This window comes from Sphaeramia orbicularis, chromosome 7 (assembly GCF_902148855.1).
Source record: "Sphaeramia orbicularis chromosome 7, fSphaOr1.1, whole genome shotgun sequence".
NCBI classification, from domain to species: Eukaryota; Metazoa; Chordata; class Actinopteri; order Kurtiformes; family Apogonidae; genus Sphaeramia; species Sphaeramia orbicularis.
This window is the reverse complement of record NC_043963.1, coordinates 33,893,786-33,917,353: the sequence shown is the minus strand read 5'-3', so window position 1 is coordinate 33,917,353 and position 23,568 is coordinate 33,893,786. Positions and strand designations below refer to the sequence as shown.

Sequence of the window (23,568 nt, the reverse complement as noted above, 5' to 3'; positions counted from 1 at the left end):
AAATAGGAGCAAAACAAAAATGGTGCATTTATATTTTCGTTCAGTGTACATAACATATACAGCTCATGCCTCTCCCTCTAGGATTTGCTGTAGTATTTTTTCTTTCATTTGGAGTATATGGACTCAGGTGATTTGTTTCTAGTAGGAGACCAGGCTACAAACTAATAAAAAACACCTTTTATATTACAATAAATAACTGCAACAAATGTTTAGTTTTTTTTAATGAGTATTAATTCATTTTTGGCTTAACGTTGCTCAATTTATTTATTTTTTTGGTCATTTATATAATTATTTCTGATATTCTACCAAAAACAAATATTTGTCACGTTCTGACCATAAATAGCTTTAAACCAGGGGTGTCAAACATGCGGCCCGCCAAAGGTTCCAATCCGGCCCGCAGGATGAATTTGTGAAAATGCAAAAATTACACTGAAGATGATCACAGAAAATTGTGGTTCAGGTTCCACATACAGACCGGGAAACATATGATCATAATAACCTAGAAATTCTTAAAACTCCAATTTTTTCTTTCTGGAAATGTCAATATTTTCATGTAATTTTCCTGTAGTTACACTAAAATAAACACTATAATTTCACAGAAAATGTAAATATTCTGAACAAATATGAAGAACCTGAAATGTCTGAAGAAATGTAAGTGTATTTTTAATAATATTCTGCCTGTTACTGAATATTTAGTGTATTTGTAGATCCACTGTAATCTGTAAGTTGTAATGAACATGACGTCAATGATAAACTGAGACAGAATATTGTTCAAATTGCACTGATTTTTCTTAAATTTTAGGTTGTTCATGTTATTCACATTGTTTTAAAGGGCAGTTTGTAGATGTAAACTTTTTCATCATGTAAGGAAAGTTTGGAGTTGACATTATTTCTATAGAATTCTGTTATTTTACTGGTCCGGCCCACTGCAGACCAAATTTGGCTGAATTTGGCCCCTGAACTAAAATGAGTTTGACACCCATGCTTTAAACCATTAGGAACCACATATTTTCTTCAACTCTCACTCAAGAAAAATCAGTCTTTACTTTATCTCAGTATCATTAACAGCAGGTGACATTAACATTTTTTATTATCATGTTTCAGATTAAATAGGAAGTCCAATAAACTGTAAATGTGTGATGTATAAATGGTGTACGATCGCAAACTCAGCATCTCTGGATTTAGAGTATCTAACAAAACATCCCATTTGCCTTCAAGAAATGGACATGAGTATTTTTCAGTTTCTTGATAAGGGTGAGAAGTGCTTATTTTTCCACAGTAAAAATAGTAGCAAGACCAAGCTTTGACTGAGTTCTGATTTAGATGCGTTGAAGTCAAATTAACAAGGCTACAAGACTCTGCAAACACCAAGTGAATTTATTGGTACAGCAAAAAGGCACAGATTGTATTCACTGAGCAGTTGTGACCAAAGGATTTATGAGGCACAGCCAAGAGGAGTACACAGAAAAAAAAAAAAAACATCATAAAAAGAAATGAAACCTTTGGTTTACTATACAGAGAATTTTGTTTATTGAAAGCTGATCCAATTGGCACTTATATTCATGACACAAAGTCTAAAGCCAAAATTATATTCATCTCCACATGGTTTAAAGTATTGACGTTGGTAGAGGAGTGGGTGATAAAAGTCAAGTAAATATTTACTTTAAGAATAATGGTCGTCATGTGTACCAGCAAAGAAAAACATAATAACAAACAGAAGGAGAAAAAAAGTGTCAGCTGGATAATTTGTTAGTGTTATCAGGTAAAAATCTACCCCAGTGCACTGTGGGTGACCTTAGTGTGGTCTGTACCTTACATCAAATAAAGAGACAACCAAACACCCATCATTTAGGAGTAACACTTCTATCTGCGTCGGTAGAATACAAAAAACAGATAACATCTTTACAAAAAGAAAAAGGAGAAAAAAAAGTCTATTTACCTTGTTTTGGCTTATAAACAGTACCATTAAAAGTGTAGTGTATACATCCTATACATCAGTGCTCCTCAGGTTAAGGCTTAATGAACCAAAGCACATTCTTTTTCCCAACTCACATGGAGGTAGAAATACTGGAGTAAGCCCACACAGTCCAAGGAAAATACTATCATTATTTTCACTAACAGGACATTATTTTAGTCAATTGAAAATGCTGCTGAAGTGTGGACTGAATCTTAACATAATCTCGTTATTTTGTTTCTAAAGTCCGGAATCAATGTTTAACACCTCTGTGAGATTTGATCAACAGCTTTCTCTACAACCCACCAACCAGTAAAAACTGCAAATACACCATAAACGACGGCTCTCTTTACACTTCCAGATGCGTTTCATTCAAATATATAAATACGACTGTTACGTCTTTACATGTAGTGCATTATATTTTGAGAGAGGACACGCTTGGTATATGATCCTTAGACCTTTCATCAAACCTGGAGATCCTGACGACGATAAGCAGTGATAGAGGATACACCGTTACAGGCACATTGAGTTTCTATCTTACAGAGATAGTGTACTACTAACAGTGGAAGAAAGTCAATGTGGCGGAGATACGTTAACACTGACAGAAGGCTTTGTTTGACGTCTTCTATTCAAACTCGTCTCACTTCAGTCACACCCAGAATGTTAATGCATAAACCGAAAAGATCCCCCGACACGATAACGTCTACTTGTGGTGCTTCAGTGCTACATTGACACTATAAATCATGGAAGGTGATCACACACAGAGTAGCCCTTTTCTGGTTCTTTTGTAGTGTTTTACATGTGTGGACCATATCTGTAATGTAAACCTAACACACAAACTATATTCATCATATGACCGTGAGAAATGAGTACTGTAAGTGTGTATCTCCTGGAAGAACAGGAGGTGAACATTTACACCACAGATGAATCTAAAGATACCTGTTGTCAATTTATTTCAGTGCTGTGATAGGGGACGCATATGCCTTTAACAACCGGCAAGTGTGACTACAGTGTGACTGTTGGTCTGTTAAAAAAAAAAAAACAAGTGTTTTTGAGTAGGTGAGGAAGAAATTTGTGTTTTGTTTTCAGATGGAAGTAGTGTTTATGCCATAGGTATCAAAAAGTCTGTGGAGAGTCTCTGAGTGTGCACAGTGTGCTAGTCGTTAACTAGTCGATAAACGTGGTACTGTGCTCCGTGTTCACTAGTGGACACTTCAAACACAAAGGCGATGCACAGCAGGGTCTCCTGGGTTTCTCTGTTAGACACAACCTAGGGAAAATTAAAAAAAAAAAAAAAAAAAAGCACATATGAAGAAGACAGTAGTGCAGGTGTACATATGTCAGATTTAACAGTAGCGGCTTTTCGATTGGACATCTGTGCAGAACTACCAATATTTACTAAATGTCAAAAAAAGTGGTGCGTAATGTTGGTTTTTCCATTAAATCACGAATGCGATGATTTGTTTATTATCACGAGATGACACAAGAAGTCATTCCATAAACATGGTGACGAACGTAAATATCGTGTTTATTTACAGATACATTCATTATTATTATTATTATTACTATTATTATTATTATAAGTTACCCCTCTATTCCGTACTAAATTTAAAAATTATTCAGTTTCCTGGTGTGTCCACATACCGCGCCATGTTTCTTTGAAAACTCCTCTTCTTCGTTTGTTGTAACCTGTCAACATCCGTTTTTTTTTTTTTTTTTATTAACATAACTCTAGTTGCAGAAAAAGGTCTTACCATTGCAGTTTTGCGTGATATACTATTTTTGCTACGCCTGAAAAACCACGTCTTTTTTTTCCCCATGAGGTAAATTTTTATGTGCAAGGTATATTTGCGCAATTTGAGGGTCAATGGAAAAGCAACTAGTGGTCCACACACACACCTGTAGAATGGTGAAGTTCTCCAGTACACTGTTCATCATGTATTTCTCTGGCAGGTGCTTCAGTTTGTGGATGAAGTTGATCATGTATTCACACATGGGTGAACGATGGATGCGGAACACATACTTGCCTCCTTCTAAATGAGCATACTCGGTCTGAAAGGACGTAATAAACACATATAACGATTAAAAATACATCATTACAGCATGAGGTGAAATGCTGCACAACGCCTGTGTCAAAATACAAAGTGGTTGTTCTCACCTCAACTTTTTCCACTACCTGCTTCCCAAAGGAACAGACCTTAGTCGAGACACTGATGGTAATGTTTTCTGTTCCACTGTATTGGCTGCTCACACCGTAGAACGCACCAGAACCCTCCTCTATTTCACTGCTCAGGTCGGCCTGGAACAAACAAACAAGTTTTCATAAACTTGACGTATTTTCATCGTCGGGGTTCGTCCACATTTTTCAAGGTCAAATTAAAGCACATTTCAAGCACTTTTAAGGGCCATTTTCTAATTTTTCCAGCACAGCACCTTACCACTGGGATAAAATACATATCTGCAGGAACACATATAGGCCTACTCATGATTATTTTTTCCACTTTTCATCCCAATGACGTACATTGTATTGTGCTATAAACATCTAAAATTTTGTTTCATGATAGCAAAAGGTTTAGAAATTAAAGGGGAACACAAAGTTTTATCCAAAAAAGGGAAGCCACTTGGTGTTCTTCAGATACTCGTACCAAGCCAAAGACTAAGAATGTACCTGAAGTCTACCTGAGCGCACCCACTAATTTTCTTTTTTGACAAAGTTTTATTTTTCAAAATGCATCACCTCTCTGTAAGTACCTTTGGCTTGACATCGAACCTGACAGAGTTAATATCAAAAATAAATAAATAAATCACATCGCAGTTAGAATTGCAAGCACTTTCAAGCACTTAAACTAAAATTCAAGCACTTTTCAGGCCTTGAAAACATAATAGTGAAATTCAAGCATTTTCAAAGATTTCAAGCACCCGTACGAACCCTGAATCTTACTGCTACAATCTTTTATTTTAAATTACTCTTCATATTTTTCCCTTGTTCCAACTATAAATGTAGACATATTGCTCAAGAGGCTGTAAAGAATTAATTTCTTCATGAGGGACTTCTTAGCATTTCTTTAGCTTTATTAGACACAACATCACAGCTTGGTTTGGAAACCCTCTGAGCAACTTAAGTCAAAACTGGTTCAGCTCTTGCAGACAGTATTTAAGACAACAGGTGCAGGACAGCCCCATCCCTGCAGGCAACCTACCAACACGATGGATTAAAACAAGGCATGTGCTACAAAACTGAGCATCAGCTACTGACATCAGGAAAGAGTTCATACTATCATCTGTCTTTGTCATCATCTAAGACAGGGGTCCCCAACTGCTGAAGTCCAGTCCAAATGCGGACCGATTTGTCCATTCCTTTTTTCTATTTTCATTAAAGACTTTTTAACAGGCACAGCAAGGCCGACTCAGTAAGACTATCAGGGTCCTAAACTATGTGGATGGCAGATACCTGTATGTACATATATATATGAATGTAGTTTGGTTCTAAAGCTGTAGACTGTGGATAATTACCTCCGCCAAGGAGGTTATGTTTTTGCCAGCGTTGGTTTGTCTGTCTGTCTGTGTGCAAGATAACTGAAAAAGTTATGGACGGATTTGGATGAAAATTTCAGGAAATGTTGATACTGGCACAAGGAACTAATGATTAAATTTTGGTGGTGATCGGGGGGGGTGGGGGTGGGTGGCGGCACTGATCTGCCTTGGCGGAGGTCTGCGCTCTCCGAGTGCTTTTCTAGTTAAGTATAAATTAACTTGTATCTGCATGCGCTCCAGTAACATTACATGTTCCGTTAGACATTTTGCTTCCGATCTTCACGGGCTAACCTAAGGACATCTGTGTTCATGTTTGACAGGTAACCCCCCGCCCACTCAAACTCCACACCTGTCACTGCCCACAGAGCTCCTCTACTGCCTCACAGTGACAGTAAAGTTTAAATTTATCAATTAACCATCAGACATGTTCTTAAACCATCATCAGTTTAAACCTGTAAAATGAATTATGTCCTTGTAATTTTGTAATTCTGTGTTTTATCCAGTTAATGTAAAGTACACAGACTGAAAAGAAAAAAAAATACAAAAAAGTATGGATGGGTGTCAAATCATTAAATCTCAGGCAATAAAAACATCTTCCATCCTCAAACGAAAAGTGCCAACTGTCTCCACGGTTTAATGGAGTAAAAAGCATAACCCTGTAATCACCTGCAGATAAAGGCTGACTTAGTCGACCTGTTGCTGTTTTAGTGGAGGACCCGTTTTCTAAGCCAAGCCAGTTGTTATATGTGTATTAGCATGTAGAGTTTTTAGAATTACAAAGATATTTACAGTTTTTTTTTTTTTTTTAATCACAGCAACAAAGTGCACCTTTTGTATGATGTATATTAAATTAATATAACTTCACTGGTTGTTTTTGATCTAATTCGATTTGGGTAATTTCTCTTCCACAGTTTTTGTAATTTGTCTTGCTATGATCTTCATGTGTATTGAATTTATTTAACTTAATTTTTGGGAATGCAGCACAAGCAGAAGCCCAAGACAAATTTCCCCATACTGTCAGACAATAAAGTGAACCTAAAATATTTGGCTCTTTGCTTCCCTCTTGTGGATTACCAAGGTATGACATCAACTTGCTTGTTAAGAAAGATCAGTAACAAATAAAATTACAAAATCATTTAAATATAATCCTAAAATTGGTGTGGTATCCTTTTTAAATGTCCTTTTCTGGATTATAAGGCTGATAAAAACATAAGAACTGACCCAAAACTTGACGAGGAAGAATGCATTGTGTGGCCCTTTTTCGTACAGCTCCTTCAGTCCCCCCTTCTTCTCAGAGAACTTATCGTAGATCTGTCTCACATCTATGGACTCCAACACAGGGTCATTGTAGCCGGGGTTTGATGGGCCAATGTGCACAAAAAGATGTTTATACTGTAGGAATGACGAGGATGAATTAAAAAGAGAGAAAAAGCAAAGGGATTCAAAAATGAGCACTAGTAAGATTCTACTGTACATTGTTGACTCTTAAAACAAAAGTGTATACCGTCTCTCTGTCTCTCTGGGTCTCCATGAAAGCCGAGTACTCAAGTAGCCGCAGTTTTGCAGAGGCGATGGTTCTGTCCTGCCATACAGGAGCTGTTATAGCTGCAGGCCGAGGAGGGGGCAAAGGCTCGTAACCTGCCAAACATTTAACCAGGAAAACTTTATTTACAGACCATTAATCACTCTAATTACTAGAGTTACTGAGACTGCGTTCACACTCACTGATGGGTGCAGGGACAGGAGCTGGTAGTGTAGTGTATGGTGGCTGTGCAAAGGGCTTGATGCTGGAGATTAAGAAAACAGAGACGTGAAAACCAGTGAGCAACTTAGCTAGCTTAAGCCTCCGTCCCTCATGGATTGTAATGTCTTTTAAACAAAACAAACTAATGTGCCAGTGATACTTACTCCTGAGAATGTCCAGGCTGTCCTGGCATAGGGCCGGGCCAAAACTAAACAAAAGAGAAGACGGGGGGGAAAAAAAAGGCCAGATAATATTACTCAGAATTTACTCAGAATGCAGAAAAGAACAGATGTGTGTTTGTGTGTGTCTGTGTCTCACTCTGACTGGTGGAGGGAAGGGAGTCTGGGGTTTCATTACACTAGCAGACACTATTTGGGCTGATGAGAGGTTGGCTACTGTCTGCAGTGCCTTGTCTTTGGATACCTGGTCCTGAATGAGAAAGACAAAGAACAAGGTATTGCACCGCAGCAATGCATTGTGTGAAAAAGTCCAATCAAACTGAGGTTACATTCCGAGGTCAGCCAACTTTCAAGGCCAGTTTAGGCAGCAAGCCAGCCAACATATGCGTCAACATTATGCAATAACTATGAGAGGGAGGACAGGACAGAGGGCAAAGCAGATGTAAGGGGATGCCAAAGCAGGAGGTACACCAAGCTAGCATACTAGGAGAGCTAACTGGAGCCATCACCAGTATTTAACTAAAGCCACTAAAAACAAAAGAGTAGTGAGCAGGATTTTTGACTCTGGCAGTCGAACTGTAATGTGGTCTAGCAGTAATGTGATGCCAAACAATCAACACAAAGCCTGAAGCAGAAAACTGGAGTTGTAACCAAAACTTACCAAGTTCATGGCCTATGGCAAAGAAGACACGTTATTTATTAACTTCAGTACATTCAAAATAGGCATGTCACACACTAACAGCTTCTGAAGTTGACTACACCCTGAATATACATGTCTTAGTACAGTACACACACTACCAAGAACTTCCATGACATTAATCTTACACTGGAAAGACAAAATATAACCCAACATCTCTCGGGACACCCAAATATATCGATGTAGTAATCTTTAAATGTATTTTAATTCTGTAATAACAAGCAGTGAGGTAGATGCTTATAGTGCAAAATTATGGCACAAATAACCTTTATTACAAGGTATAATAAAACCACAAGAAAATGCTGAAACAGAAAAAGAGATAAAAGACTGAGGGAAATTTCCAAGAGTAAGAACGTGGAGATCAGAAATGTATTCAAGGAGGAAACTGAACTTTTTTTGTGTGCACATAGATGACAGATATATTACTTGCATCGTTTGTGTGTGTGTGTGTGTGTAGTCATGTCATTTCCATGCATGTTATTAAGTCAACCAAGCCAACGTTAAAGCCATGCATTAAAACTACAACTCCTTTACTACACAAACATAGGATGGTTTATTAGGGCCATTGTAGGAGTAATACAAAGTAGAGCCAGAGAGGGGGATGATATTCCAAGTTTAATATTGTACATTTAGGAGAAGATAAGCAAAAATTTAGGATAAAAGAATAGAATATTGTATAAGACTACACAATCATGAATTTGCAGAGAAAAAACTGGGAGAAATAGAACTGATGCTTAGTGTACTTTTACAAAATATCTAATAATGTGTTGCAACTTTGATAAAAATACTGCTTTTCTGTGCATAATTTAACTTTGTGTAACTGTTGTATTGAGGTTTAAGTAAAACCTTACCCACCTCCCATGGCTCTGTATTCTTTTTAACCCTGCAACATGCCATTGCACACTCTTTCGATGTTGACGTTTGGGCTGATCAAAGCCAAACGTCTTAAAATATGGAAAAATATCAAATAAAATAACCTTAAAAGCACACAAGAACCCCATTAAAATGATTTCAAACAGAGTTCCTATAGGTTTATATAAGTTAAATTTAAGAGTTTTTAAGCCTATGTAGAATAGAATTTAATGTCATACTGGCAAAAATTTGTAACTCCTAGAATTTAGGAAAATGTATTTCTTTATTCCAACGCCTTGATTCCCACCGTTCCGAGTCGTTTCTCACCGGGGGCTGTAAAATTAGCGATAATTAGTTCAGTATAAATTGTCGGGTTGGAACTGGTGGAACTGAGTAGAATAATGTTACTTTTGCAGCTTCGACACATTTACACACAATACAGTGAACAAGTTTATGGCAACATACCTTAAGACCTCCCATAGCAAATTTAATACCCTTTAACAACTTTTTAAGGTATCAAATACAGATTTGTAAATCTGACTTTTAAGACTTTTTAAGACCCTGCGGGAACCCTGTTTAAAGAAACAAATTCTCAAACATGTCTCAAATGTTCACTCCCACAGCCTTTGAACCTCTATAACAATAACAAACACAACTTCTCATGAGCAGGATTTTCACTTTTCTGCTGAGGTTTCCTCCAGAGATACCACTGATGGCAGAACTGTGACGTCAACACAACACTCAACAGATCTGTCATGTATTATTAGATCATGCTACACATTAATTGTTTATACATTCTCCATTTACTTGAGCATCACAAACTTTGTAAGGGAAAAGGCTTTTATGATCATAAAAATTTATGTTTTACATGTCGGAGATGGGGCTTCCACATCACACTATCTTAGTTCATGGAAATCTTAATTTGTCACATGATCTTCCTCTCGGGTGATAGTACAGATGTCAGTGAAAGAATGAATAAATAAATGTGGTGCCAAAACAATTCTACTTCAGCTAACATTCATTTAAAATGGTTTCAGTACCAACATATTTACTATATTTTACATAGAACATTGTATTATGAATGGTTCCCTGCATTAATGTTGCCATGCTCCATTTAAAGTTATTCCTGAGCTTCTATCCATCCTAATATATTCTGTTAGTGCATTTACCTTGCAGACAGACGAAATAACGACTGATAAAATAGCGAATTACAGCAACTTTGTGAGCTTCTGAAGTGCATTTAGTCTGAAGTATACAAACACTTCAGTCTGGTTCACAGGATCTACTCTTTTGCCTATGTTTTACTGTTTTCAGAGTCAAAAACAAACATCGAGTAGCAACCATCTGCCAAAAAATGGAAGGATTGAACAAAATCACATCTTGTCATTTTCTTTAGCAGGGTTTTAGTCAGTTTAATAACAATACTCCCTTTTCCATGCACAAATGTTCCAAAGCAACTTCCTCTTAACACCACCTAAGAAAAGTGTGATATGTTCAAAAGCATATAATTTAGCCAAACAACCAACAGATATTATTTTCTTAACCCATCTTCAAAAGGGATAGTGGAAGTTGCCAGACCTTTCTGCACTGTCATAGTGATAACCCAGTGTGAAGATAGGTCTGGCTATGAAAGACTGCAGATGCTTTGCTGAAGCAGGGGTGCAAAACACAATGTTGGAGTGAAAAGACATTTTTGGTTCAATACAAAACTGTAGTAAAACAAACTGGGCTGCTACAGTCTAGGTAATAAATGGTAATGGTATATATTGCTTAGTTTTTTAATGAGCTGATTTTTTGAGTTATAAATTGTTCAAAAACTACAAAAAGCCATCACAGCCCAAACACTCCAAAAATGTTGTGAAAACTTCTTACAGTTTAGCTGTGACTTGTCTACTTTCTATGACAAGTGAGAACATTGTAATTCAAATCTAAAGACCACTGTATGATTTTTTGGTTGATCCCTCTAGGAGAAAACATGAATATACTTCATCTGTTCTTGCAAGACACAGAGATGTCTGTCAGCTATGGAGAAAATCCTTGTGTAGATCTGCAGTCTCTGCTCATAGGATACCCCGTCAAAGAAGCGTAAAGTGCCACAAGCTTTGACAAAGACATCTGAGGTGATTTAGGGGGGTTATGTTGGATTTGGGCCACAAAGCGAGCGAAAGCACGGCAGAGTCAGTGAGCATGTGTACCTTGAGCTTAGACTGAATCTCACGAGACTTTCTCTTGGCCAAGACTTGCAGGTGACTAGAGACCTGAGGAAAGAGAGGATGAAGGAAAGAGGACGGGAGGAAAAAAAAAGGGGAAGGAAAGAAGAAAAAGAGGGGAGTGACTACAGAAGCCAAGGAGGGTTGACTTGGGGGGGGGGGCACCCACCTTGATGCTCGCCTGGTATTCTCGTACCCTCTTACGTGCCAGAACCTGAATGTGACTAGACACCTACGGGCCAGAGTTATCGCCATGAAAACACACACATTGACACATTAGGCTGAAATTAATTAACACATTAACATGGCTAACTGAATAATAATGACAATAACATTTTTGTCCTTACCTGTTTGCGTGTGCGTGTCTTCCCTGTTCGTAGTTTGATATAGCGCGCTATGAGCTCATTCCGACCTAAAATGACAAATTTGGTTAAGTCAAACAAGCGCTTTTCACTCACACTTAAAACAATATTTGTTCCTGTAACACTCAAGTCTTGACCTTTGTAAGGGCTAATAATTTACTTAAACTGACATATACATTACACTTTGACTTGCATACAATTTTTGTATAGTATTATGTGGAAGCGACAATTTGGGTATATGCAATTTTGTTGTTATGCAACTGGAGAGAAAATGTTAAAACAAGTATTTATTAAAACATAAGTTCAGTCATTTTTTGTTCAGTCCGTGTGTACATATTTTCTTATCTCACCACTTAAAAGGCATGTGTATAAAACTACTGGTATAACTGATATAATTTGTTTGATAGTTACACTATGGAAGAGATGTTTTTGTGCTTTAGTGACGGTTATGTTGGAGTCTGTTTTGTACCTGGAGTAAAGATATTTGTAATTTTAGCCAATAAAGGGCTCATCTGCCCTCATCCATGACGGCTACCTCTAGGTCGAGGACCCAGGTCAGATTTTTTTGTGAAAAACAGTTCCTCATTACATCTCTTCGGTTAGAATAAACAGTGCCAACCACTAGACGATGTTACGCGGGGTTCACACATAAGGATTTTCTAAAACTGAAGAACTTTTTATCTGTTACAGACCCCACACATGAAGATGACAAAAAAAAAAAAAAAAAAATCAGCCACTGAACAGTTTTGATTGTACTGTGTGGTGTGTTGAGATTATCGGAGCACACCACACACGATTCTGTCCCACCACCGATCTAGAATCTAATCCCCCAAACCAGAAATCTTGCGTGATCAAATGTGATCTAACAAAACAAAGAAGAAGAAACATAGCAACAACTGGAAAACACAACCCGTAACATGGACGAGGACAAACGAGAGGAGGGAATGATGGTGTTCTTTGGACTATTTTTGATGGAAAAATCCTGAATTTCTGAGGTCCACCGAACTTTACGTCTCATGTCAACCATGCTTATTTTATTTACGCCTGCTTCCTTGTTTCTCAGTCAGCTCACTTCTTGATTGGCTATATTCCATTCCACGTCACAATTCACAGTCATGACTCAGGAGTCCTCAGTTTTCCCCACACATGAAGATTTTTGGTCAATATTTACGACTGTCAGCCCCAACCCGTTTTGGAGCAGATTATCGGGACAAATTCACTCTTAACACACCTCAGACCACAGGATATTCGTAAAAGACATAAGATAATCTGGCGTTTGCTGTCCTTGGTTGGGAAGGGGGAAAATCGGGACAAAAACAGCCTGATTATCTTTATGTGAGTACCCTGCTTTAGCTTAGAAATGCAGTCAGCTAATGCCAACAGACAGGCCTCCCCATAGGCTCATGTAAACACACAAGGACATCTCAAATCGCATGTATACAGCCTTTAATGAACAGAATATGAAATTAAAAGCAAGGACGAGAAAATTGTGTAGATGAGTACACTCAAAATCAGTTTTTGATCTCACAGTAAACACTAGAAACCTTTATTTGGATCTAGATACAGCAATATTATTCAGGCTAAGTACAATAAGAAAAGAGTGCTCGTGATGCCACGATTATCAGCCTGTGGGTCACTATGACATTTACTAGTTAAATATGGTTAAGGTTCTGCTGAGGACACTGGTAAAAGCCAAAATGCAAATGCCTTTGGATCATTTCCCATCTGAATTCTATTTAAGACGAAGTCAGCTTCACAGGAAAACGTACAAAAGTAGAAGATGATGAAATCATATTAATGCACTCCATGTAGTTTTATGCATTGTGAAGCTGTCAATCTCTGTGGCTGTGTGAGATTATCATTAAGGACAGCCTGAGTAAATTTGGGGTATGATTTGCTTGCTCACTGGCAGAACTACAGAATGAGATGGACAAGTGGTGGGAAGAGAGAAAAAGAGAGAGGACAGAGGTCATCATGAGGTTAAAAAGAATTCAGAAGTGTGGTCACCAAAAACTGCCCATTCAGCGCCTTCTTTCTCTGCCTCCCCTCTCTCCCACCCACACCCGATGAGCTGCTCGTCCCAAATCATTCCTGGTGAGCAACTCATTATTCACCCTCCTTTGGATGTCAGAGTTAGACAGACATTAAACATAAAGGTGACCAGATCAAGGCTGTGAGATGAACTCCACTGCTAAAATAATTTATCGCATATACTCCACACGTTAACATCATCATCCTTTCTGGGAAGTAGTGCGATACCATAGGGACGTGGGTCTCATCAGGCTGAGTCACATCGGCTTTGTGGACTTACAAGAACACAGAATTCCCCAAAATTGACAGAAGGGGCTGACTCAGATGCAGCAGTCTGCTCCAATTCCCAAAAGAGGACACGCACACACTTTCCTGCAGTCTACCACTACTCCACATAAGGCTGAATACTGTTTCATCAGAACTTATCAGAAATTACAAGATGATGCTGGAAAACGTACTTAACCATGACTTAGGAGTAAACAAGATGAAGGTACTGAAGAATGTTCAGAAGTTGCTCCTTTTAATTAACGCGCACTTTATTTGCAATTACTTGCAATTTCTCCTTGAGTTCTCCACACATTAAGAATAAAAGCGGCACTTACTAGGTGGAATTGAACAGAGTGGGATAATGAGTGTGCTGCAAAACTAACAAACTGGAATTTATCTGGGGGGGGGGGGGGGTCTGCATACATTTGCCAGTTGGCAGTAGAAAAAAAGACATGCAACAAAAGTCCCTTAGAACAGGAACTGAACTGGGGTTGTTGTGGTTCATGGTCAGCCCCCCGAACCACTCTGTTAGTAATTTCATTGTTGTCACTAATTTAAAAATAACAGCAAAAGTGGCTGAAATTTCAATGGTAAGTCCTGAAGTTTTTATTTTTTTTTACACTATTGGTAAAATGGTATCTCCTTCAGAGTGTCCATTTTTTGCTGCAGGCATTAGTAAAAACAGACAGCCTTTGTTGACCTGCGAGTGTCCAAACAACTCATCTGGCTGATGATCATTCTAAACTGGGAATACTGGGCTGACTCCACAAGTGTGAGTTTGCAGCAGTAACATATAAGTGAGAGCACCGACACCGTCAGAGGCTACATCTCAATTTCAACTGGCCTAGTTTAGCAAAGGGAGGCAGACCTGACATACTGTGTGTACGGAAATACAAATGATCTTGTGATAGAAGTGTGTGTGATCTGAGATTTTTGTTTTTAAAAATATTGATGAGTCAACTGTTATCTTTTCCTATATTGAAGAGTAGCATGATGTTCCCATTTATTTACTTAGGCATCTTAGAATCATCCTATAAATGCTAATCTAATTTGTACGCTAGCGTTACAGATTAAATTGGACTTGACTTATTAACATTTGTAAAATTTTCTACAGGGTTAAAGCTTCAATAGGCAACACTAGGCAAAATTTCCATATTAGCTTTAAGTATATTGTAATTCATGTGGACTGAGGGCAGGCATGTTTTTGGCAAAGTGGGAAACAAATCTGCAAAAGTGTGGAAAAGTGGCAGAAGTGTGAAAAGGAGCTAGGTTACATACCCAAATCTATCTAACCCTTACTTTATGTATATCAACCGCCCATCAGTCTTCTAGTTGCTCATTTATAACTGGCTTTAAATATGGATACAGAACAAACCTTCTGTCCATAATATGCATTCACTTTGTTCATATTTCTGTATTTCCCAAAGCTTACAAATACAGACCAAACAGTTCAGTACCACCAGAAATTGTGGAGAAAGTGCAGCTAACAGTTGAGAGAACAACTGGATAATTTGTAGGGTACAACAAAAAACAGGAAAAACAAAGTCCCTGGCCACTTGTACTTCTTAACATGTACCCAATCACAACCTCCATCACTGTCATGTTTGTTGCTGCACAAGAATTGTCTGGCACTCTTTACTCTTGGCTGCTCTCTACTGGATGTATTGTTTAATATTCGTGGCAACGTTAAGAATATGCAGAAATATGCAGGTGCAGGTGTACGTAAAGGGAACAAAAATGAGCCTTCAACAGGGATACCCGGATGGCCTGGGTCCCAGCCATTTTTGCCAGCTCTTTTGGGGGGACACCAAGGTCTACCCAAGATAGCTGAGAGATATAATCCCACCAACATGTCCTGGGTCTGCCTCAGGGCCTACACCCGCCTGGACATGCCTGAAACACCTCATCAGGGAGGCGTCCAGAAGGCATCCTAACCAGATGCCCAAACCACCTCAAACAGGCTTCTCTCAGTGTGGAAGAACAGCTGCTCTACTCCGAGCCCTTCCCACATGACCGAAGTCCTAACCCTATGTCTATGGGAGAGCCCAACCACCCTGCAGAGAAAACCCACTTCCACCACCTGTGTCAGTGGTCTTGTTCTTTTGGTCACTACCCACAGAGTGTAACTATTGGTGAGAGTAGGAACAAAGATGGACTGGTAAACAACGCTTTGTCTTTCAACCCAGCTTCCTTTCACCATGACAGACCGATACTATGTGCAGTTAGTCCGTACTTGTACTGATTGATGATCAGCATCACAGACAGATAAACATGAACAGAATTCACATCAGGTACCGTTGCATGTTACACAGAGACATGAGACCTGGCTGCTGTTTCTGTTATTCATTCTTTTTGTGAATACAGCCAATGCTGCTTCTTTGTCTCACTGAGGCTGTAAACACTGACACCCCCTTTGACATGAGGGGCAGGCAAGATCATAGCTCGGGTCGCCTTGGTAACCATGATGTGTCCTCAAAATGGTGTCAGAGTGAAACAAGCAAACACTCAATTCAATTTGTGTTTCGTGGTGTCACAACTCACCCGAACAAATTAAGTTCCAATTGCATTATTTGTTTCTAAATGCAACTTTTATGTACATGCAATCAAGGATGGTAGACTGAGCAAATCTACTTGACTGACAAAAACTTACTGCATGACAAAAACCTACTGCATGTGTTAGGTGAAAATTTAGAACTTGGGCAGCTCAAAGATCCCACTCACCCTAAAAATATTTTATTATAGCTGTGCATAATTCACATGGGTCACATTTTCAGGTTCTGAACTAAGCAACACCAGAATGTGCTCCTCTTCTTGGCTTTGTTTATAGGAAAATAGGACAATCTAACCGTTCACGGAAGATTTTTTGTTGTCTTTTCAGAGAAGGGGACTGAGAAACAAGTTACTGACAGCTGTAAGGACCCATGACAAATCTGTCAAACAAATCTCTGCTGCAAAACAAACTGAGACTCCTCACAAAAGCAACAGCAACAGCTCCTTTTTGGCTTCACTTTTAGCATCTTGAATCTTCCCCCTGATTTCTGCTTTCTGTAGGTATATGTTTGGATAAGAGTTGTCACATTGCCAGTGAAGTTCATTATTATATATTAATGAATGTTGTTTGTCGTCTCTCTTTAACAAATCTTCATTTCTTGATGGATTTCATTCAAAATATTCACCGATGAATCAGTGACATGATTAAAAAAGTATTTTTCCTTTTCACAAATATACTAAAAAAATATTCAAAAACTAAAGGCAATGAACGGCAAATGACGAAATGGTTAAAAGGTTTGCAGGTGGTGCCTAACTAACTAGTTTTGGAACTGGGAAACGGGGCCATTATGTTCCAAGTGTCAGTGTAGCTTTTGGAAGTGTGAATGCATGTACTGGAGGGACCGTCCTTGTTTATTGAGAAGGAAGTGGGGGTGGTCAACACACTGAGCCCACACTTCCACAAAAGGAGAAAATGCCGTAATGCTGAAACAAACTTTCCCTTTCTGTCGCACAGGATCACGTATCCCGTCTCCCTCACAGCACACACGCGCACATACACAAATGCATGACACAGGCTGCTGCAAGTTGGAATGCCAGCTCCGAGCCAAAAAAAAAAAAAAAACAGCAAAGGGAGGATTGGGCATAAGCCAAGGCTTTCAATAAAGAAGAAGGAACAGTCAAAACATCAAAGCTTTACTCACATCCTGAACAGGTCCTAATAAAAAAACAACTATAACATTACACATGTGCAACAACTGCAGTGCTGGTTATCCATGAACGGATATAAGCAAATAATATCTAAGAAAAGTAAGTAATCACACAACATTTTTGTATGGTAACCCTAACCTGACCTGAAATGTTAACTTGTGCTCTCCTTTCACCTCGTCAAGGCTGACTGCCCTTTGACCTAACAGCTAAATACCTCTGTCTCTAAATACCTCCAAGCAGATCACCTGGGCAGAGACAAAAAGGTCTGTGCAAGGGCAGTGAATAAGCCACAGGGTTACTGATTCAGTGGGTTATACTGACAGATGTTTACTTGTGGCTTTGTGGACCTTAAGTCGAGCACCAAACTGCATTTACTCTTCAGGTGTATATCACAGTGAAGGGATAAGGTTGTGCGGATTTGGAGCTCGGGCAAATCTGATCCAGTACCAGAACCGGTTTGAAATAATTCACCTACTGAATACAGGGCAGATTTGTCAAACCGTCATACCACATCCAAGCTGTACAGTGATGATTCTTAATGAACAATGTAATAATCCAATATTGTAGCTACAGTCAAAACACAAATTAAGAAATTAGCAAAAAAAATTCTATGAAGACATCTAGTGGAGCTCTTATTTCGTATCACCCAGATTTAGTGTGTGTGAATGTGTTAGACGGGCTAGACCATGAAACCGCCATAACGAAATACGAGACTGTCTGCAACTAGCAGCTCATTTAACATGTCCCCCCCAAAAAAAAGAGACTCCAAAAGAGCTTTTCTTGCTTTTGCTCTGTTTCTGTTTAAATGATAAAACTCACATGATGTTTATAATTACTTCTGCGGCTTAAATGATTAGAGCAACATCACCAAAAAACTGTGGTGTTGTTGGATTTGTGTGCTTTCCTCTGGTGATTTACACTCAGCCGAAGATTATTTATGAGGTAAAAGAAGAATCCTCCTGACACAGCTATATTCGTCCACATTCAACCAAAGAGCTCCGGTATCAGGAGAGAAACACACTCGGAGGAGCTATGCATCTGTAGTCAGACTGTACACCAAGAATGAACTTAATAAATACTGCATGTGCTCAGTGTCATTGTCTACTGCAATATGAAGTTGCCACATATTGTTCTAAAAAACTGAGGTCAAAGGCTTATTATTATTTTTTGACCATTTCCCAACTAAAATGTCAGCTGTAGTCTTTTTTAAAACAGACATGTGACCTAGGTTTTGTCCCATGAATGAGAGGATGTGCTTGTATTCACCAGTGTATAAGAACAGACGTGTTCTGTTTTGTTCCTCACCATACATCTTTCCCTCATCTGAAAGTATGATCTTTCTCCTGCCACAGGGAGGGTAGATGGCCAGAGCTTCCTGAAAGCTCTGTTCGATGTCTGGACTCCACACCCCTTCAGGGTCACCGTCCAATCCACGGTCTGCTCCATCTGCCAGTCCCTCTCCATCGCCACCCTCCTCCTGCGCCCCGTCAGGGCTGCCACGGCAACTCCACTCCGACGCAATGATGACGGCTCCAGTCACAACACACCTTTGACACAAGAGAAAACCTGATGAGAAAAGCATACGGGACATTTTCTCTGTACAGAGAAAGCTACAAGGACAGACGAGACCTCAACTGACAGCTGGGTGCAAACTGTGCATGTTAACGTCTCTAAATAAATAATTAAAATCAAGGTAAATTCCATTACGAATCATCATCAAATATAGGAATAGTGCTAATGACAACACTCTTGCTGAACCTTGGCTTTAAGTTTGGTTTTCTTCCACATTAAAAAAGCATCAGAACAAATGACCTTCCATTACACGAGTGCACAGAGAACTGTATTTGTTTTCATGGCTGATGAATTTAGACAAAAAGCATCACAATCAGTGAGGTTTAAAAAAATTAATGCAGTTGTCGCCCGGCTGTTTTGAAAAATACTGAGCAGCTTTTAATCATCTGTTAAACAATATATACAAATCCCTGAGTGTATAGTCTATGTACAGGTAATAATAAACTAAAGACATTTTTGTGGTTAAGAAACTGATTTCATTCAACAGTACAGATGAGAGGCACTGGAGAAATCAAGGTTATCTGTAGGCCTAATTTGAAGATAATTATCAAATTACAAAAACATGAAATCTCATTCTTGAAATGTGGATGAAATCACTCCAACTAGATGGACATTTTGATCTAACTGAATTTAATATTCTTCTTTCTTAATTCATCATTTTGATTGAAATATTAGTTTTGCTGCAGATGTGTTACTTACAACTTACAATAAACACTGGTATCGCTTTATGGGTTATTATTAATACATGAAAGCGTCCAAACAACAACTTGTTTCCATGTGTATGTCAATGCCATGTGCTCATTTTATTGACATTTTAGATTACTTATACAATAGATATGACTTATCATTGACACCATTTTAGGACATAAATCAGCAATTTTTAAATGGTCATCCTTGATACTATTGATTACACAAAACCTACCAACTGACAGATGTTAGAAAGCAATGTAAAATCCAAGCTTTATAAAAGGTTCAATGGGAGGCACTTGTTCTTGCTAATCTACTTCATTTCATATAGAATGTGATGAATAGACGGGTCCAGGATTAACTTTGCAGCTGCCAAGAATGGCGACAGATTTCTTGGACTACAACCGTCTCCACACTTCACAAAGTGCAAGATCAGATTCATCTTAAGATGTTTACAGCCTCCATGGGTACAGGGAGTATTATTAGCACTGGCATTCAAGGTTAAAGACCTGACAAGCAAAACGGCTAAACATTTAGGGCTTGCAAATTTACAAAGACACTGGCCAAGGTCAACAAAGACACCACCAGCTGGTCTAGCTATGAAGGTTAAACCACTGATATTCTTTACAACAGACCTGGATCACAATTTATGAAGGGTGTCATTTACCAAACCACTGCTGATGAGAAGACCTGTTCGGCCTTTCCTTGGATAATCATGCTGTTAAGAAGACAAAAAAAATAGCAATATCCGAGCCACACAAACTTCCCAGAATGCTGAACCTTGTCTGCGTGGGCCATATGAGTAAATTACACATTCTTTTGTTATTGTTGAGGAAGCTCCAAGTCTCTTCAAACACAGGCACACACATGCAACATGAATGATGCCTGGTGTGTAATGTTTTCCAGAGTGCGGCTAACATGGTCCCTGCCATAGAAGAACCACAGAGGATCAGTGTGGTCACAGAGCTTCCCCTGCTGTGGTGGGCTTATTGGACCCACTGAGCGCACAGCCTTCCCATTTTCAATCACTGTTGACAGCAGACTGTGCTGTTGCGATGGAGATTGCACTTCAAGAGATGGTTTAGAAAGAGCAAATCCTAAAAGATCATTTTGATATTTGAGAGGAGGATTTGTGATTGTATTGAAAATGTAATTACATGAGATGTCAGCACCTGGGAAGACGATGCTGCCATCATGTCTGTTTTCATCCTGAATGGTTTGAAATTAACACTGATTGAATCACTCAAAAAAATCTTTGCAACTAATAGATATCACTGTTTTACTGAGTAGAATGGTAAAGTTTAAACAATTAGATCAGTCGTTTAATAGTTAGTGTGCATTTGTTTTGGCTGTTTTTCTTAATTCAGGGTTGTAAAGTACAAGGATTTTTTGTGGGAAAAAAAAGTGTGATAAGTGTTAATATTAATACATATAACAGTTAATTAATCAAAAACTCACTCAGAACTTTTTTTTACTTAGTAAAAAAGTAGTAAAATCACAGTGTACAGATGTGTTACAAGTGTAAGTACTATTACTTTTCAGATACATTAACTCTCAAAGATCTAGAACTATTTTTGTCAACTTCCAAATGAATTCTTCTCTCCATTTAGCCTTTTCTAAGCAATGGATCACATTTTATTACATTATCTTCCACATTTTGTATTTTCTGTGAAAATCAGGTAAATTCTTGTATTTAATTTCCTATGTACATGTTTATTGGTTATTACATCAAAACAGAGAAAACTAAAAAGTGACTTTTCCAGCAAAATGTGCCATTAACTGCACATAAAAACAAGCATGTACAACCACTTGTTGTAGATGCCACCCATTTGTCAAACTACATGGGACTTTTTAGTGAATCCATGCCGCAGAAAATGACTATTTTCTGCCTGTGAATGTCCAAATGAGTTACATCTAATGTGTCTGAAAAGTAGAGAAACTGCATTTTAACTAAATTATGTAAATGCATTTATAGGAATAGTGGATCGAAACGTTTTAGATTGGAGGATGTTTTTGGTTGTGGCTGTTTACATCTTTGAGGGTTAAAGTAAAACTGCAGACATTACTGAATTATTATAATGGATTTATTAAAGTATTCCTCTTTAATGGTGGGGTTCACTTGACTACTGTTGGATAACAAGATTACTCACAAAACATGAGCCTATAAAATAAATGTAATTGTAACAAATCTAGAGGAAACAAATATAATATTGCTCTTCAAAATGTAGTGTAGCAGCACTTACTGCCTACTTGCATTCCACTACAGTCAGCAGATTAACAAAAATAAAAAATGCCAGTCGTAGTTTAACGCAGTGCAGTTTAATCTAAGTTTAAGAAATGATGAGGAAGAGGTATATGGTCAAAACTTTGCTATTTGTCAGAGCAGTGTTGATGCAGATTTGATACATTATACACAGCTCTGCTCGTTTCAATATAGCTCCCAGTGGCCAAAAGGTCAGAGCAGAGAGGAGCCAGTGCAGCATTGGGCTAAATAAAGATATGAGCTCAGCAAACACTGACAAGACACATGCACATTATGGGTTGCCTTCTGCTCCAGTGGGAACAGCAGAGACATTATGATTAACTAAGCCAGATTTCATCACAGCTCTTCCCAGATTTCAGTGGCCACTTCAGCTTCACACTTTTCCACATTTACATGGATGACTAAGGATCTAAAAGGTCTTTTCTATCCCCTTGTAGCTACTGAATACATACATCCGACAGCAACACAGGTGTCATTTCTGCTCTGACTTCTGTTGAACTCTTCAGACCAGTTTCACATGTTGGCCAAAGTTTCACAATAACAAAACAATGAATCCTGTCTGCCAAGTTAGCATGTATGTTGGATCACACTGAACCAGTGGAAGCCGTTTAGCAAGTGTGAGTTAGCAAAACCTGTCTTTGAGCCACTTTCATCCCACAACTTAGAAACTTACATGTTGCCGTGTTTTAGCAGTCGTTAAAACATTACATGAAGCGTATTAAAACCGAAGACCTATCTTATTTTATATCTTACGGAAGTTTGTTGTGGAAAAGTAACTGCTAACAGGCTCGGAGTGAAATGCTAGTCGGTTAGCTTGTGAGCTAATAATACCTCAACAAACTCCAAACTAAGTCCGAGACGCTGAAAAATCGGTAAAATTACGGTACGGTTTGCCGATGAAATTACTAAGGAACTCCCTGCTAAACACACGAGGCTCTGAATCAGCAAAGCGGTAGCGGGAAAATGCGAAATATGTCAAATATCCCAAAACTTCAAGCGCACACAAAGCGAAGCAGCTGCTGCAGCATGAAAGTTAGTGCACACAACAAAGAACTATCTGAGAGCGCACTCACCTTATAATGTCTTTCCTTCTCTGCTGTTACAGGCAAACACCCCTGCCTTTGAACTTTTGCTTCTAAAGCTGGTTAGCTGTCTAAAGAGTGAGTATTTCCTCGGGAAAAAAGTCGTGTTTGACAGAAAAAGGCGGAATGCCAAGTATGACTTTGGTATGAAATCAACGCGCGGAGGAAAACGCACAGAGGCGTGGCGTAGGAACACGCGCACACGCAAAAGTTTTGTGGGTCCCAACGAAAACTCCTCCCATGACATCAGCCCGTGGCTCTGAGAGAGGGGCTAGGGGTGGCCAGGGGCCCAGCAGCACCCATCTGCCAAACTAGTGCACACTATTGATCTACAAATGGCAGATAGTTACTTGTACTGGAGTATTACCAGTTTATCATCAGCTGAAAGCAGATATTCCACTGCATCCCAGAGGAAAATAAAGAACTTTTTACTTC

At 38.7% G+C, this 23,568-nt stretch overlaps 1 protein-coding gene across 1 annotated transcript; it reads right to left on the bottom strand.

Moving 5' to 3' along the window:
* Positions 1–1,356: 1,356 nt before the first annotated feature.
* Positions 1,357–20,505, bottom strand: tead3a (TEA domain family member 3 a). Its single transcript, XM_030138816.1, has 14 exons — positions 20,456–20,505; positions 18,835–19,076; positions 11,518–11,582; positions 11,340–11,402; positions 11,156–11,218; positions 8,073–8,084; positions 7,551–7,661; positions 7,397–7,440; positions 7,214–7,275; positions 6,993–7,126; positions 6,710–6,880; positions 4,113–4,253; positions 3,854–4,006; positions 1,357–3,224 (listed from the first exon to the last, which is right to left on the bottom strand). The coding sequence occupies exons 1-14, from the start codon at positions 20,503–20,505 to the stop codon at positions 3,111–3,113; spliced, it is 1,425 nt and encodes a 474-aa protein (XP_029994676.1). The 3' UTR covers positions 1,357–3,110.
* Positions 20,506–23,568: the final 3,063 nt, after the last annotated feature.

Coding starts and splice junctions, on each gene's coding strand:
- tead3a (XM_030138816.1), bottom strand. CDS start 20,505: ATGATTATCCAAGGAAAGGCCGAACAGGTCTTCTCATCAGCAGTGGTT. Junction 7,276..7,396: donor CAGCCTGGACATTCTCAGGA/GTAAGTATCACT, acceptor CTTAATCTCCAG/CATCAAGCCCTTTGCACAGC. Junction 3,225..3,853: donor AGAACTTCACCATTCTACAG/GTGTGTGTGTGG, acceptor AATTTTCCCTAG/GTTGTGTCTAACAGAGAAAC.